The sequence below is a fragment of the Dermacentor andersoni genome, chromosome 2 (assembly GCF_023375885.2).
Source record: "Dermacentor andersoni chromosome 2, qqDerAnde1_hic_scaffold, whole genome shotgun sequence".
NCBI lineage: Eukaryota > Metazoa > Arthropoda > Arachnida > Ixodida > Ixodidae > Dermacentor > Dermacentor andersoni.
In genome coordinates, this window is record NC_092815.1 from 99,604,547 (window position 1) to 99,622,699 (window position 18,153).

Consider the following 18,153-nt stretch of genomic DNA (forward strand, 5'->3'; position numbering starts at 1 on the left):
CAGACATACTGCGCGACATGGGCATGCTGAGGCACAAAACGAGTGCGACCGAAGTGAGGACTTTGGTCAGCTACGGAGGCGGCGCACACCTACAGAGCCTGCTGAAGCGGATACGCGAACCACAAAAGATGTGGCACTTCCTCCGCAAGATGAAACACTGGCTCGTGGTGTTCGGGTTGGACGGAATCAACTTTCACCTGGAAGGACCGGGTCCTCCGCTTTGCAAGCGGAGCGATATCGTTGCCATTTGCAACTTCATTAGGGTGACAACAAAAGAAATCTCATAAGCTTGGGAGGGAGCGTTGGCGTATGTAACAGTTTTGAGAATGGGGGCATGTGACAGCGGCGTAAGAGTAGACGCCTACTTATGGCAGCAGGGGCAAAAAGGAGATAAATCTACATATGAGACAAGCATTTGGAGGGAGGCGCAGTAAGTGTTTCTGCTTCACTCTACCAGACAGGGCAGGAGCGCAATGAACGGAGAGAGGCGACGGTCTATATGTAGGTATAACAGAACCTTTCAATGCACAAAAATAAGCAAGCACGTTATAGATAACGAAATGTGATCCAATAGCAACGCGGGCATAAAGAGCGCAAAACTGAAATAGGGCAGCCAGCACCTGCCCATACAACCTGCAGCTTTACTAACAAAGGACAATACACGAAAAGTACTGGCAGTACACCATTATCCCTGGGTGCCATAACCGTCCCCGCTGCGTGTCATAATAGAGAGCGATAACCCGGCTTTTCCGTTACGTGCAAGTTGCGAGAAAAATGTGTAATAAAAAAAACGACAGCAATGATCATGACCGCCGTATGCGCGCAGGAAACAACCTATAACATGCAGGAAATCTGATATAGCGGGTCACACACAGAATATTAGCTACAGCGTGCTTTATTGTTGCCTTGTTTCGCAGCAACTTCGAAGCTTTCTTGGGGATGGGTATCTCATCACGCTCCAGCTTCCTGCGTGTCGTGACCCCAACTGCAGCCTCTTTCCGTACGAGAGAATAGCCAGGTAACCATTGAAACGCTCAGGTCATTTCATTGTTCCCGAAAGCTCTTGCGACCCATTCTTCTTTTTTAATTTTCCACATTTCACTGTATGTTTGTGCCCCTTTCTCTTTCTGCTGCTAAAGGATAGAAGGCAATGGAACACTTCAGTACCAATGTCTAAGCTTTAGTTTCCTTTAGCTGTTAATTTCTTGTTCTGTGCTGGATTCTGTTGCGCGGAGTTGTAAGAATGAAAGAAAAAAAAAAAACACGAGACCGAAGGACGAAGCGCAATTTGTGGAAGCCCGTGCTCTTTCGTTCTTTCAATGCTGAAACTTAGCGCAAGAAAATCACGAACAGACGCCAAGCGATGAACGGGGCTGTTCATCGCTTTGCTAAAAAAATCTTGCTCATTCTTTTTGCGAAGATGTACCCATGCATGTCAGCGGTGGTATTAAAGGAGCATTTCAATGGGTCCTGACAAGTATACCGACGCAGGAGTGCGAAACATTGAAATGATCAGGCCAGCTGGCGAGATGGAAACAGCAGATAGGTCTTCAAGTAATAAAATGAACAATTTATTATAGATACTACATGGTTTGTTCGTGTCGTTGCGAGCTATAAAAGACTTCACAACTGTGACGTAATGCGTCGTAGCGTAAACCATTCTTTTGTCTCGCGAAGAGTTGGGGCAGTATTGACAAAGCGTTTCTTTCGTAAGTGCTGTTCGCCATTAGACAAGCCACCTTCGCTAATGTTTGGGTGGCGTTTGGTCTTACGAACAGCGTCAGCGTAAGAAATGTTTTTTGCGAAAACGGGTCTTGTTTCACAGAGGAGTCTCGTCAGAAACGTTAGAAAAATGTGTCGCTTCTCGAGGCTTATTTTCCATCGATACATGGGAGACTGTGATACTTATCTATTCAGGCATAATTCGGCGCTTATTTGCTAAACATAAAGCTATTGTTTACAGAAAACGAACGAGAACGTGAAGACGCGTTTATCCTTGTCTCCGTCGTACCTATGCCACATTGGTCTTCTAATGATTCATTAGTTATCCTGACAGCGTGTCTGTTCAAAGCCGAATGTAGATGATACATTAAGGTCCTGAAAGTAATAGCGTTCTCTCAGAAACTGCGGACTAGTACAATACGTCAAACGCCACATTTAAACAAATCCTGACAGAACATCGAAATACCGTGATGCCCTCAATTCTACGATGCCCTCAATTCTACCTGTGACGTGACTTACTGTACATTGCTCAGCCCCTAAGGTGTGGCCGCTCTCATCGCTGTTGAAGCCATGGGTAAAAAAAAAAAGAAATGCATGCAAATATTTTGCAGAAGTAGTGAGCTTGAGGTTAGTCGGCCGTTTATTAAACTTTTGATTTGGTCATTCAATTGGTGCCCGTAATGTTGTTGCACATGCAGTCAGGTGAACTACTTCTTCCTCATGACGTTCGACTACAAGCTGGATGAGCTGTCTAAGACGAAGATTACAAGTGGACTTTATTATTACGAAGGGAACCGGAGCACCAGCGTCGAGTCTGTAAGCTGCCGACATCATCACTTCTCGTGACGTCCTCATAGCGCACTATTAGACCCTCGTCTCTTTGATGTGGTAGTAGTACGCTTGTGAAAAAAAAAAAAGACTTTTTTTTCTTTGCAAATATCAATGCCAAACTCGTGCCGTCGGGTCCTTCCGGTAGTCGCAAGCACACTACTCACGCAGCCTGAAAAAGAAAAGTTTATTAGTAAACGCATGATGTTCAAAGTAGTAGCTGAACTCAGGCGGCAGTTTAAGCGGTTTATTTGTGGCGTCACTTCTACGAGTCCAGGAATCGTGCCTTGGCAGGTGGATAAACGTTGGGGTGCCGAAGCACAAGATAATTCCAGGTGTCGCCACGTACGGCCGCAGCTTCACGCTCCGTGACCCGGACGACAACGGCGTCAGCGCCACGCTTGATCCAGTGCACCCGCTCGGCTATGGTGCGAACTTCACGCAGACGGACGGCTACATGAACTACGTCGAGGTAGGCCCTTGTGCTCCTAGCATGCGGTTGGCAGTGGAGTGTGGAATGACGAAAAATTAAAACGACGCTTCAGCTTTGCGTCCACTGGATTTCTCTCGCATCTATTGAGAGGTCTGAAGTGAACAAAATGGTCAAGTTATACACACGGCTCAACAAATGCGAGAATAATGGGAGTTCCTGAAGACTTGCGTAAACGTTGCAACAAATAACGTAAACTGCAAACTATAGGGCGGTCATTTTGCCTTCTATAGACGCTGTCATAGATTATAGCGTACAAAACTGCCATATCCGCTTTTAGTGCATAGCGTTGTAAACTTGGTACCTCGTTTTCTTAAGTTTACCAGCCGTCACAGATGTTGGCCAGAAAACCAACTACATGAATTTACTGCACGTAAAATGCACCAAGAAGTTGGCATTGCTTATTGTGGGATTATCGTCGTTGAAGCTTACGCAAATTAAGTCAGGACACAAATATCTACCTTAAGTTAATTTAGACCGGTAAAGCTTAAAAAAAGCTGTTTTAACAATATGGAACAGATTAGTTGATCAAATACTTAGGAAAATAATTTCTGAACCTTTATTTGTTGGAATTAACGCTAGAACCTAAACGCCCGTTCGTTAGTGTGGATTGCAGCATATTTTATCTTATTCGGACAATTTCGGCGCTCAAAACGTTCTCAAAACTGGCTTAAAATTCGGCTTTTGCGTTCATTGTACTGCAATTTGGCGCTTTCTTACCGGTAACCAATTACCTATAGACCCGAACAAGGTCCTTTTAAGCTCTAGACCGGCACGCAAGCTGCTGTGGGATCCTCAGTGGAGGGTCACCGCACATCCTTAATTTTTACGTCTTTTCTGGCTCTCCAAACACTCGCTCGGGGTAAGAGGGGCGCAATGTTGTTATTGCATGCTACAGAAACGTAATTCCGCAGCAATTAAACATGCACATTTATTGACCCTTAGGGAGCGCTTCTGCACTAATAAAGTAAAGTAGAAATGCCGTCTCACAGGTTATGATTGTATTGCGCGCATCTTCACATACGGGCTTACACATCGTGCCTCTCCATCTTTTCTTATACCGCCTATCCGTGTGTCGGTAACGCTTGTGACGTGTGGTCAAGTAGGTTCCATCTTTTAAGCTTCCTAGCGCTGCTGATCTCGGTTCTCCCTTTGAATCAAAGTTGCCTCTGCGAACCCACCCGGACTTTTTTACAATGGCTGGGTTGCTGCAGTCTTGCGTGATAGGCAACACGCAGAGCATCACGACCATATTAACGCGACAGCGTTAAGGAGCTCGTATCGCAGAAAAGCCGATGTCGTCGGTGTCGGCGTCAGCGGCGTTGGCCGTGACCGATAAATCTCAGAAGGCACTTCATAAATAAAAAACATCTTGCAAGATGGGCTGGTGGGAATCGAGCCAGGGTCTCCGGAGTGTGAGACGGAGACGCTACCACTCAGCCACGATTTCGCTCCTTCAAAGCGGGACAAAATCGCCTCTAGTGAATGCGGTGTTCCTTTAGAAACGTGCCGTAGAAAGTTATACTGCGTATACTGTGTATATCGGTAATTATGACCATGTAACTTACAGAAGTCGCAGTTTCACGAGTAGCGAAGTACGTTTCCGCTACATTTCTTCTGCGCTCTGCGCACACGCAGAGCCATCTTGCGGCAAACACAGAAGACCCCCTCCTCGCAATGTACGGCGCTGCCCCGACACGTGACGCGCTACTCGCCCCATGATCGCGTCCGCCTTCATGGCGCGTCGGGGCCCGGCTATCTGCGGCGATCGCGACGTTTGGCTGGCGTAGCGCGTTTGAGAAGGTGGTGCGAACGGGGTGGGATAACGCTATCGCGTTCCACTCTTGAAGGCGAAGCTTAAGCGTCCTCCAATTTTTTTTACTACCCTGTCTGATGTCCCGGCTGCTGGCGTTGTTTTCGACAGAATTACTCAGTGATAAAACGAATGATACCTAACTGTCCTCACTGCAACAAATGTATGTCATCCAGAGCACAAATCTTTTAATAAAAGCAATCTTATATTTACCTGCTTTCTTAGGATTTCGGGCTTGACCATCTGATTTGTCCGTCTTTAGCCGAATAAAGGGCAGTTTACCGTTGCACTATATCAAGACTCGGCCCTCTGTAGTCGACGCACCGAGCCTCGATAGAATGGCATAGCAAAGGGGGCAGATTCCGGAGATAGTATGACGCCTGGTCGCACGGACCACGTGGCGGGGGTCTCCATGTCTTTCTGTCTTCACTGGCAGGCACGCAGTCGCTGTGGTGCAACATACGTTGCGCAGAACATAATCAATTTCGTGACATTCATTTAACTGCTTCACGCAAGCATCGTTTCTGAATCCAACATGTCGGTTGGATCTGTATAATTTTTTTTCGTTAGTTCCACTGTCTTGAAAAAAAAAGAAACAATGCCTTCCTTTTGAATGTTTTTTTTTCGCACGATGCACGAGCCGAGAAAGCCACGCATGTGCACAAGTGCGTTGCAGGTTCCATTGTCAGCATCACTGCGGTTAGAAGTTTACTTTTGTTTTAGACATGCACAAGGAGGCCCCTACAGAAGAAGTTGAAACAAAGAGAGAGAAATAGCTAGTTAAGAGCTAGTTAAAAAAACTGACACAGAGAAGGCTGAAGACAACATTTAACCAATGCTTATTCTGTTTTAGCTGTCACCGTATCACTACACTTTGTGGCTCTTGAATAGTACTTTTGTTTTCATACTTTAGAGATAAACGAGAATGAAAGTTAGGTGACAGGAACATTTAAAGAGCGGTGCAAACAGGCACACAAATTTCTGGTTCTGGAATTACACTCGCACGTACCTTACAAGGTGCCTTCGTGAAGCTCTCAGTTCTGTTCATTATTAAAACCAGTGATTTACGATTGCCTTTGTTGTTCACATTTTTAGACGTGTCGACGGGTGAACTACTTTCATTGGAAACGATACTGGCTGAAGTATGCGGCGACGCCGTACATCCACTACGAGAACCAGTGGGTCAGCTACGACGACAAGGACAGCGTCAAAGTGAAGGTAGAACCCGCACGCGTGCGCTTTAAAATTTCGCTGCTTAGAGAATTTTGCCTTTTCAGTACTTGTAATAGAAACATTATTTAGCTGAATAGTAGATGCGTGTCTGTTTCTGTACTTCGAAATAGGAAGTTGACATCTGCTATCTGGGAATGTTTACGCGGACTTGTTATGGGCGCAATTTTTTCACAGTCATTCTTGTTAACCGCACCTGACGATATCGACTGAGCCCCATCCCCCCAACACTCCTTTCTTTTTCATGGAACACATTTTAAAGGTGTCATCATGGCATTTTCACTTAATAATTCCTTCCTCCATATCTGTCTGTATACAGGCATTCAAGGCGAAAGCTTCCAGTAGTTCTTTTAAAAAAAAATGGTCTGGTAGGATTGTGCTTGCCCTCCCCACCGATCATCATCTCAGAAAGCCGTAAAGGCACTGTCGTGATTTCTGAGAACGACTGGCTTGCGCGAGCGCCTTTGACTGCGTAGCCCCTGTCTATGCACGTGTTCACTTTCACTGCATTCCTTTGTCTTTCTGCCTCTCTCTCTCTCTCTCTCTCTCTCCTTTTTATTACCATTTTCCCTTCTCCCAGCGCAGGGTAGCCAACCATGCTCCTAGCTTGCTAACATCCGTGCCTTCTTTTTAGCTCTCTCACTCACTCCTTTCCGTAGGACATTACCCAAGTGCGGAGACGCAAGAAAATTGTGCACAATTATCTCTTCATTTCGAATAAATTAATGACTTCGCAAAGAAGTACTTTAGGACATCGGCCTCGACTGTTGAAGGCATGTCTACACATCCGGAATCATCAAAACAGAAGAATCCCTGGCTCCGGACAGGCCGCCATTGGAATATGAACCTGGCAACGTTTAACGCAAGAACATTATCTAGTGAGGCGAGTCTAGCAGTGCTATTGGAAGAATTAGAGGGCAGCAAATGGGATATAATAGGGCTCAGTGAAGTTAGGAGGCCAAAAGAAGCATATACAGTGTTAAGGAGCGGGCACGTCCTGTGCTACCGGGGCTTAGCGGAGAGACGAGAACTAGGAGTCGGATTCCTGATTAATAAGAATATAGCTGGTAACATACAGCTTCTAGATATCCGTCCGCAAACCTGAGACAAAATGTACTGGCGTTGCTATTACTAATATTTGAGAAAGCTACCTTACGAACCTCGGGGGTAAATGGCGTGGCTCACCAATGCATTTAGTGACAAAGTTTGGGGACGGATGTAAAGATGCGAATGGTTCTGAAAGACCCAAAATGAAGCTTTTCGCTCCTTCAAAAGCTGCCGTCATCCACGCATTTAAGTCTAGTTGGGCTGAAGCAGAAGTTATACTTTCGACGATAGGGTCTGCGATTGCATTGTCCTTATTGCATAATCTACGGCGGATTTTCCACAGGCCGAGTGGTTCTGGAAGCACTGGCTGGGTGGAATATTCGTGTGGTCTTTGGACGCGGACGACTACGGCGGAGATTGCGTGCAAGACATCTACCCCATGGTTAGAGCGGCGTGGAAAGTCCTAAAGACGAATCAGCGTCTGCATATGCGTGCACACTCTGAACAGGTGCGCTCCGGTGTCCTTTCTGTTGGTTTCGCATCCTCGCGCTGCGAGTGTTATTTTTACTTCCTCCGAGACACTGGCTTTGAGCAGGTGCAGTTAGGTGCCTCGCGCTTTTTGTGTGTGTGTGTTTCTCCACACTGTGCACATGGTTTCAAGACAGGATGCTCACTTTTCGGTCTTTCATATTTTCGCCTATGGAATCGGTGCAGCACGACAATAGGGGGAGGTGGATATGGCAGCTGCTATTGAGACCCCTTTCAGATGAGATGCGCAAGGAAACATGTTTGACGTAGTGCGCACAACTCGCTCTACAGTACAATACAGTGTATACGCTCAGACGTGAATAATTAAAAAAAAATAACAATATGGGTGCCAGAACGCACCGAGTAAGGTGCAAATTCCGCGAAATATAAGATATACCAACAAGCGCGACACTAGCTATATGTCAAAAACAATTATATTAATCAATAACTATATTCGCACAATAAAACACGGAAATGGATCGGAACTAAAAGCCACGAAAGTGGCTTGAATGTGTTCCAAGGCCCAATAACTGGCAAGGCAAATGGTAGCAGAGGACGATTATACCAGCACCCTAAAAAAAAAAAAAAAAAAAAAAAAAACTCTATCATCGTATATATTAGGTCACGATTGACAACTTATACACAGAGAACACAAACTATATGAAGTAAGTTTATACAGGCAAATAGGTACTTAAGTGTATCGATACTAAATGTTAATTGTTACAAGAATAATAACTACTCTACGAAATCATACTGCTAGTATTAAGGAAATAATGATGTACTACAATGTCGCACTACACCCCACCAGTTTGCTACCTCCTGGAGATAGTGAAGTTTACGGTGCTTTTGAGGCAGTGGAAGAGTGTTAGTATTGCTTTCTTGTATATTTAATGTGCTACAGTCAATAATGTGTAAACTTTGCTTCCCGTGATTACTCCTCGTACGGGGTATTGTCCACCCCTGTGTACTTCATGTTGCAACACGCTTCTCGATCCTTCGGTTTTTGCTGGCGATTGTATTCATAAATTGACAAACCTAGCTATTGCAGAGAAAATGATAAGCGTTAAAGTGGACGTTATTCGAAAAGGATATCTATGCGTAAAACATTGCGTTGCGTGATTAAACTTTCTGTTTCTGCAGTGTAAGCAGTGCCAGCAATAATTGTTATCTCTTTTTTCTGCAGTGTTAATAGACGTGTGGTGTTAGTCTTACATGTGGTACCCCAGACACGATGGAAATAGTTAATGCAGGTATGAAATATGGTGTGACAAACTGTAGGCTTTAAGTCTGGTGGGAATTCAAATTGGCACTAGGGTAAGAAACCAATCGAACGAGATAATCTCCGTGGTAGATAGTAGACGTGTTCACTCCATCTCATGTGCGAATCGAAGACTATACTCAAAACTTCAACGACAACAACAAATGCAGGCACCGCAACCGCCAGCGCCAGATCAAAAATGCAACTGCAATTGCCAGCGCAAGCGCGATTTACCTTAATTGAAAGATGCGTGATATATATTTCAGCTTTGAATCACACACCGGTCATAAGTCCCGACCAGAAATACGTAATTCAGAAATATGTTTTGCATGGTATCTTGCGTCAGAGTGAAGGCCTTCCAGGTGGAAAGCTTTGCTGTGTGACGTCCGAGTGATAAATCGAGAGGAAGGCTGGTAACATATCTAATTAGACTGTGATACCTAGAAATTGTGATCTTCTTTTAGGGTTGATGCCGCTATGGAGCCAAGGACGTTAGAAGAAATCGCCCGTCCAAGTTTCGAAGAACGGAGGCGTTGTGCCGAAAAACTCCGACCCAAAGGAGGTCTTCCTCAACTGAATATTTGCCCGAAGAATAAACTACGACGCTTTCCGCCAGCCCAATTATTGCCTCATTTGTGGGAGTGTAGCCGATAACTAAGCTGTTTGTCACAATCGAATCTCATGCACCTACTATAACTTTAAAACGACTTTGAAAGCGAAACTTTCTAGGGAAGCCCTCCGGAACTGTGCTGACCATGGCTGATGGTGCTTTCTTCTCGAATGGCTCATACGCGAGACAGCGTTCGTATAGGGAATCGGCTTATGCATGGCCACCTCTGTACTGCCGCACCCTGTTAACTATCCTCATCTCCCCATAACTCTCTCCTCTTGCCCTTCCATCCGAGCAGGAGAGTAGCAGGCTAGAGGCTACAACCTCAGGTCAACCTCCCTGCATTTCCTCAATAAATTCTCCTCTACCTGACGCCTAGAGATGTTTACTTCCTTTATTTATTTGACAAGGCTGCTGACTCCACGGGGGACGTTGCAGAGTTGGCAACAAATGATGAGCACATACACAACATTTTCTCGAACAGAGAGCAGCGTTATAAACAAAATAAAAACAAAATAAATTAAAGATGAAGCGTACAAAAGGTCTATCGGCTGGCCATCAGTGTTTGGCAGGTCCTTTAGTCTTCTGTTTCAACTACGTGCGAATCTAAGACATTTTTCTCCATTATCGTTTGTAAAAATAAAGTATGCCTAAACACATTGCTCATTAGGTTTATGGGCTCAAATGGGAACTGCCGAAGTACTATGCCACCCTCCAGAGAAAGAACGTAGTTAAGGTTTGTTACTGTTTAAATTGTCTTTAATAATTTTTAACATAAACCTTGATCGTGCAATTCTATTCCTCTCTGAGGTGTGCTTGAGAGCAATCTGCTGAAGGCTGGCTGTCTTACCAAAGATATTACTCAGTGAAACAACAAAGATTACATAACTATCCTCAGTCCAACAACTATACGCCATCAGGCGCACATTTCCTATGATTAAAGTGACGCTTTCTACACCTTCTTAGGTTTTCTCGTTTTCTCGGTCGACGTCTTGCCTATTAAGGTGGGTAGGTCCTGAAGATAGTGCATTAGTAAGCTGTAGCCCAATCTCGGAGATGGGGGTATGAAAAGTGGGCCGAACCCGCAGACATTACAACCCATGGTCCCGTAGTGACGTGGGTCGCTTGATGATGTTCTGCATATTCTTATTGGTTGGGCAGACACGTAACTGTTATCCAAAAGGCATTGCAGATGCCTCTTAAGCATTTCAAGAACCCATGTCATTACCCACTACAAGAATGTTTCATTTCACATAAATTCCAAAGCGTGCTTTGTATCTGCATACAAATGGTGTTTCAGCGAACACTTTCAACATTTCTTAAAGGTTGCCTGTGGCAGATAGCTCAATTCTAGTTGAAGAGGTAGTTTACTCGGAGCGGGGGACACTAATTGTACAAAAATTAAAATGCGAAATGGACTAATTAACAAAAAACAAGTTAGCTTTTTAACTAATGACCTTATTACCCATATTGCAATTTACAAATTTTAGTCGAGGAGTTCGCAAGGCGAATCCACTTAGAACAACTTCTCAGGACGACACCTGTTTCGAGATATAATTCCCAAACTTTGCGGAGAAATGCATTGGCGTTCCAGTTACTTGTGTGCTTCAGTTCATAAAAGGACGTTTGTTAAGAAATTAACTGCAACGCCGATGCATTTCTCTGCAAAGTTAGGGAATTAATATCACAAAACTCGTGCCACCCTGAGAATTTGTTCCAAGTGGAACCACCTTGCGAACTCCACGGCTAGATTTGTAGATTGCAATACGGGCCAAAAGGTATTTAGTTAGAAACTCAATTAGATATTTTTTGTTAATTAGTCAATCATGCATTTTAAGATTTAGTGCGAGAAATGTCCGCCTATTTCAGTAGACAAGTTCATGAACTAAACCAAACGTAATCAGATCAGTTTACTCGGACATGAAGATGTCTCCACAGAATATGTTTACGGAGTGATGCAAAAGGAGGAAGCTAGTAGCATACTTCCTGACAAGGCCTCACCTCGGGTCACACATCAACTAGAATTGTGATATCTGCCACAGACATATTTTAAAGATTTTTGAAAGTGTTCGCAGAAACACCCTATATAAATACTTCTGCTACAAAAGTTGTTACACGCTTTTACTCTCTTAAATGCGTCAGGCGTTTTCTTTATTCTTTAAATACGTACTGCAGACACAAGCAAGTTGTGACAGCAAGTAACCTACGAGAGTAACGCTGTAACTTGTGTACGTGGCGTTTGTCGCTCAATATTTATTTCGGTGCTGGATGTGTTGTGTCAGGGCTCAGCTCAACTACATGTCACTTTACCCGGCTGCTGGTTTGCACAAAATACACAAAATCCGCGCCGCCCACTGGCCCATCCTTGTAGCTCTCTTCGAAAGGCTGTCACAGAACAGAAGGTGAGCGATCCTGTTGCCATGTGTCCTTACATCTCAGGAAAAATGAATTGTCCAGTTGTTTCGTGGTGCGGACGCGCTCGCGACGGTGACGTCGAGCAACGTTACCTTCGAGTCGTGGCTCGACCTGAACAAGCGTTCCCGAAACGGATTCTCCGAAGATGGCAGTGAAGAAGCAGTTTGAAACGCCTTCTCCGCAAGTCCTTTATAGCACGGGCGACGCCGTGCTTGCCAAGGCACCTTTTAATAACGAGGCGCAAACTGCCAGCTTTCACAGAAGCGTTGGACATAGGCGACATTTACAACTCCTTGGAGAGGCTGAATTGTGCGGGCTCCGAAGCGCATGAGAACACCCACTTCTTGTCTTTTCAGCTGCATTCGACGCAGCTGCAGCAGTTGGTGCTGGCTCTACTGCTTGTATCAGGGGGAAGCCGTGCTGCGTGATCGCGCCCTCAATAGTACTTCGTGGTTTTGAACTGCGTTGGCTCTCCTTCTGCTAAGTTTGGACAACAGAGGCGACGCCTTGGAGTCGCCGTTGTCCACATCACAACTCCCCGTCCGACGCAGCCCGTAACCCACCACTCATTCAAATATTGGTTCGCGGCAGTAGGAATCCAGCCGCAAGGAATTCGTTTCACAACTGTGAGTACCTGCGAAGCACCAAGAGATGTATAAAACTTAAAGGGATTTTAGAAAAGAAGGGAAAGAAAACCATGCTTCAAGTAAGCTTGTGGGTAATATGCTTTAGCAATATTTGCTTGTTAGGTTTCTTCGAAAAGCCTCCAGAAATAAAATTCCTTAGGTTTTGAAATATAATTGAATATTGTAACAGCACAGCATTATTAGACTGTTCCATGTGCTTAGTGTAATAATGGAATATCAAGATAAAGAAATTGAATGTTCTGCAACATTGTTACATGCATTTAGTCAAAAAGAACTACTACTACAAGTCGCGAACTTGTTTCACAATGTAGTCTGCGAACAACGTCTGTTTTTCTGTTCGTAATAATGTACAAGCTAGTAATATTTGATTGATCTATCTTCAGTAGTGTTGGTTCTTACTCGTAGCATAAATCACGCATAAGAAACATTGGAATATGGTGGTTCTGCGGGAGCTTTCCAGCAGCCAATTTTATTAGGATTATGGTACGGATGGGGTTAGAAAATACTGTAAATATTGTCGTTTGCAGAATGTCGCTCAACACTTTTTCCGGACTCCTTTAACTACATTTATTCAATGAGAGTTTCCAGTTTCCAATAAAACTGGAAACTCAAAATTTGCTGATTGTTGCTTTTTGGTAGGGATCGCATCTTGCCTTCGTTTTGACGTCAATTACTAGTAGTCAGCAAACAAATACCCCAGTACCTCCAGTACCCTACTTTCTTTAGTTATTTGGCAGGTTTTTTAGCGTTGAATACCCTATTTCTACCGTTAAACGAATAATCCACTTAATCTTCTGAAGAAGCGCTCAAGTTATTTGATCGTAAAGGTGCATAACGTACTCTTGATCTCCACCAGGAAAGCTCTACATTAGAGCAACATCCATGAGAACCTGTTCGGCAGATAACGGTGTCGTTGGTTGGCGGCGACCGGGCAGCGGCGAAAGTATGCATGGAGTCATAATATGAGTGTCATTGTCTAAGCGTTCAGTTCTTCATAACAAAATGAAATACTGGGGCCCTCTAACGTAAACCTATTCCAGTATGTTTTTATTCCAACCCCCGGACGTCAAATTTACGTAACCAGCCACGCAAGTATCTGGCGGTAACCCGCAGCGTTGTCTGAAAAGCCCAAGGAAACGTGCCCTCCTTTATAGGAGATCACTTTTTTTTTTGCTTTCAAAGCGAATAGCATTGCCTAGATTGAGGAGATTTCCTTATCGAACTGGCTGACAAGGGGCGAGGAGCACGCTCAAGTGGAGAGGGATTTGATAGGGCCGAACCAGAACAGTGAAAGTGGATAACCGGCTGAAAAGGGTGGTGCCGACGTCTGCGATTGGTCCGTTTCCCCTTACTTAGCTCACGGGCGATGGCTGAAAATCGCGGCGGCGTGCAGCGGAGCCTTAAGAATGCCGCCCTGCAGAACAGATCCTCAGCAAAGAATAGGTCGCAAGGTGATGTCTCACACTTGGCGAATGGGCTCGATAACCTTATAGTGCCAGAGAAAAACGTTTTTATACGCAAATAAATTCATGCTCTGCGGCCGCTCCCAGTATCTAGTGCCAAAGCGATTAGTGGGGAGCCACCTTCTGTTCTTTTAGGAACGGGGCAGCCTCCGGCTATCCAGAAAAAAATTCAGTTTTGTTCGGCATATTAATGCGTCTTTAACGCGTACACGAGTTAGAGCACCAGATAGAGAACTCCGACCAGGAAATAAATCACCCTGTTATCGCTCGGTCGCTCCAGCGTTCATTTGTCCAGGCTATTTGCTTACATGGACAATAATTGTCGACGGTTTCTGCGCAATTACCGATGCGAAAGCGTCAAATGGCTCGCTGAGCGAAAAAGCCGGTGTTTGGCGTCTGCCTCAAACTTCCCCTCACCTAATTTTTTTTGAAGAAATAAAGATTCTCTCCTTCCTTCCTTCCTTCCTTCCCGTTGGCTGCGACGCCCTCGTCACGTGCGCGCCTCGACGGAGCAGAGCGGGCGAAAGCGCCAACCTGATACTGCGATATTGCGTGAGGGGAGAGGGCATCAGAATCAAGCGTCCTTTCCTTTCTTTAGATCACTAGAGAGAGAGGGCATCAGTGCCAGGCTATGGGAGTGGAGGTAACAACTTTATTAAAATTCTGCTCAGGTAATATCTGGCAGGCCCGAGTCCTTGAATTGTCCCTCACGAGGAGCGACCTTTTCGGCCCAAGCAACGCTATGTCACCCCAACTAGGTGGTGTTGATCATCCTTACTTTCGCTGTCAGAAGCCTGTGTTATCCACGCGTTCCTTTCCGCGTAAGCTCTCGCCTACATTCTAAGTGCACCACGGTAAAGTTAAACCAGAACGCGCCAAGCACCTCAACGAGCTCGCTTGCCCACGAGAAGTTCGTAACTCGAAGGACCCGCTCAGCCGCGTTCAAGTGGACATTCGCATTCACAACTCATAAGAAGTGCTTAGGTGCCCTCGGATTTTTTAACGCGATAGCGTTAAGGAGCTCGTGTAGCAGAAAAGCCGGTGTCGTCGGTGTTGGCAGCGTTGGCCGTGAGCGATAAGTCCCGGAAGGCACTTCATGAATAAAAAACTAGTTGCAAGATCGACCGGGTGGGAATCGAACCAGGGTCTCCGGAGTGTGAGACGGAGACGCTACCACTGAGCCACGAGTTCGATGATTCATAGCGGGACAAAAGCGCCTTTAGTGAATGCGGTGTTGCCTTAAAAACGTGCCGTAGAAACTTATACTGCGGTGTATGTCGGTAATTATGAGCATGTTAATTACAGAAGTCGCAGTTACACGAGTAGCGAAATACGTTTCCGCTACATTTCTTCTGCGCTCTGCGCACATGCAAAGCGATCTTGCGGCCAACACAAAAGAGCCCCTCCTCGCATTATGTGGCGCTGCTCCGACATGTGCGGCGCCACTCGCCCGCTTGTCCCCACCGGTGCGCGGATGCCCCAATACCCTTGCGTTTATTAAGTTTTCTCGCTCTCTCCCCTTCCAACTTCCAGCGTGCGTCACACGATTCCTCGTGTTTAGGCAAAGCCACCTAGCTTTGGTTTATAGCGACGCGGCTCCTCTTTCCGCTCACAGCGCGATTTCTAGGTGCAGCGTGCGATGCGCGACGTGACCTGCCGTGATCGCTGCGCCGTAGCGCGTCTGATGGGAAAGCGTCCCCTGCGATGTGTGCCGAGCTGCTTCCGAAGAGTCATGCGTTTGTATGGTGCTCCCAAGCGAGATAGAGGACGATCTCATCGAGGCGTCAGCCCCATGATCGCGTCCGCCTCCATGGCGCGTCGCGGCCCGGCTGTCCGTGCCGATCACCACGTTTGGCTCGCGTAGATCGTTTCTCCCTCCGACACACCGAGTTTGGTTCGTTCCGCTTGCTCACGCGCACGTTTCGTTGCCGCGCCGAACGCTGCGTTGCTCGGCGCTCACAGCGTGATTGGTGGATGCAAAGTCCGATGCGGGTCTCCTCATAAGTGATCGCTGCGACGTAGCGCATTGTCTTACATCCCTTGGCGGTGCGAACGGGGTGCGATAACGCTATCGCGTTCCACTCTTGAAGGGGAAGCTTAAGCGTCATCCAATTTTTTTTTCTCTTTGGAAGTGCTGCTCTGTATTACGCGGCAAAGTTTTCAAGTACTATGAATGCGCAGTTAGTGCCATCGTGACGCACCCGAGTCAAGGCGGCATAACAGGTTTGTGCGCGACCGTAGGTGCGACCACCGAATGAAAGTGGCCTTATATATATATATATATATATATATATATATATATATATATATATATATATATATATATAACAGATATGTTGGTCTTATTCGCGAAGACGTTCCAATGCGAGGAAGCTGTGCGTAAAATAAACAAAAAAGCCAGGCTCAACTCCTGTTGACACTTGTGATTGGCTCGTCAACCATGTGTGTGTGCATAAGAAGTGTGGTTTTAGAAGAATAAATATTAGTAGAAGTATTCAAGAGCATCTTGTTTGTGTATTAAGCTTGGTCCGCCTTAATGGGCCCGAATTTCAAAGCCCTGTATACTTTTCGAAATGCAGACCGCCACAAGACTCAGCGAACACACGTAATCGCGACTAATTCCAGCGGTAATGCCTGTTGGAGTGGCCAAATCGATAGGTGCCAAGCGTCTCAACACACTGGCTTGGCCACGTGTTCTATGCCGCTTACCGAAGCGTGCGTCCGTGGCGTAATGGTTTATACAGCTTGTGCCACGTAACTTAAGCCAAACAAGAAAAATATGCAAATGTCGCGTAGCTGGACAGAACCAATGTAATGTTGTTTGCCGTTGCTTGGAGATATTCAATTTCTTTTATTCCACCTAATTAGATAACTAGTTTAAATTAATTAATCAACTTCTCCAATATTATAATTAGATGAAGAGTATCAATTAGAAAATTGTAGAGTGACATGACAAACTACAGATACAGCTTTCTGTCGCTCTGTACGTGCTTCATAAAAATAATTTTCCGAGCGTGAAAGAAGCCCATGAATACACGAAAAGTGCCTCGAGCGGCCAGTCGCATGGACATTTTGCGTGTTTAGGAAAAATAAATGAATCATATGTTCTAAAATTTAATGTGTGACTGGCAAGAGAGAGAGATAGCAAGGACATGAAAGGGAGGGAGGTCAACCAGACGAGCACCCATTTTGCTACCCTACACTTGGGGTGAGGAAAAGGGCAAACAACACAATGTTCCAGTAGAGGTGCCTAAAGTTAGGGCAGTCGCTGACACCCAAAGTCTTTATCATACATACTGGTCTCCTCGTCAGAAGTTGCTGTGTCCTTTCCTAGTCTGACTATGACTGGTTGTTGCTTGTCCAAAATGACGTCAATAATGTGGTCCTTTTCTCACATGTTCTATTCTTCCTCAATGACATGTTTTACATTGTTCTTCCACTTCTGTGGACTTGCTCGTGCTATGGCATCTGCAACTTGTTCCTTCAGCTCTTGCATTTTGAGTACGCGGTTCGCAGAAGCCACAAAACGCTTCATGTCACTCCGCAACCCCTATATGGAGTTCAACTGGCAGTGATATGATGGTAACCTTAAAACGAGGTGTCCAGCAGCAGCAGCAATAGTCTACATGGTATGTGTTGCCATCAACTTTGACAGTCGCAATAAGATTCAAAAACTCGTTACTCTAAGAAACTCCATTTTGTGAAATCCACGCCTGCATTTCTTTTTTAAGGCTACTCATGCGGGGAACTTGTTCTTGCTTCACCGTGTAGTACGGCGCATTGTCCAGGACTATCACACTGTCCTAGAGAAGGTGTAGTAGTAGTGTTTCTTAGAAACACTTTTCATGGTGGGGCCAGTCCATCTCTCCGTGGTAATGCTGTGTGCCCTTTCTCACTTGCAATATTTCCCTGGCACTTTACGCAAAGCCATTATTGTTCCCGCAGTGCGTTGCAATCAAGTGGACACCCTTACCACCTGGGCTCTGCAGAGAGAGAGATAGATTGATAGAGAGAGCGAGAACGAGAGAGAGAACACTTTATTAAAAGACAGATTTTGCAGAAGACATCGCTGACATGCTACTCTTCGTGGGAAAGGGAATTG

General features: G+C 45.5%; 2 protein-coding genes across 8 annotated transcripts in view; both read left to right on the forward strand.

Moving 5' to 3' along the window:
- The window catches only part of LOC126541552 (probable chitinase 10), a 91,862-nt gene extending 82,325 nt beyond the window's left edge, over window positions 1–9,537 (forward strand). For 6 of the 7 annotated variants that reach the window (XM_050188357.3, XM_055076736.2, XM_055076734.1 and 3 more), the window contains exons 11-17: window positions 4–263; window positions 918–1,018; window positions 2,421–2,538; window positions 2,828–3,022; window positions 5,949–6,071; window positions 7,474–7,638; window positions 9,381–9,537. In XM_050188357.3, the coding sequence (XP_050044314.2) occupies window positions 4–263; window positions 918–1,018; window positions 2,421–2,538; window positions 2,828–3,022; window positions 5,949–6,071; window positions 7,474–7,638; window positions 9,381–9,386 (968 nt within the window). In that variant the 3' untranslated portion in view covers window positions 9,387–9,537. The remainder of the gene's footprint in view (window positions 1–3; window positions 264–917; window positions 1,019–2,420; window positions 2,539–2,827; window positions 3,023–5,948; window positions 6,072–7,473; window positions 7,639–9,380) is intronic. The other variant, XM_055076738.2, reaches the window with a different exon arrangement.
- A 2,674-nt stretch (window positions 9,538–12,211) lies between these two features.
- Window positions 12,212–18,153, forward strand: part of LOC126541447 (endochitinase-like) — a 28,532-nt gene continuing 22,590 nt past the window's right edge. Inside the window, exon 1 of the mRNA XM_050188183.3 lies at window positions 12,212–12,567. The gene's annotated coding sequence lies outside the window, so the exon portion shown is untranslated. The remainder of the gene's footprint in view (window positions 12,568–18,153) is intronic.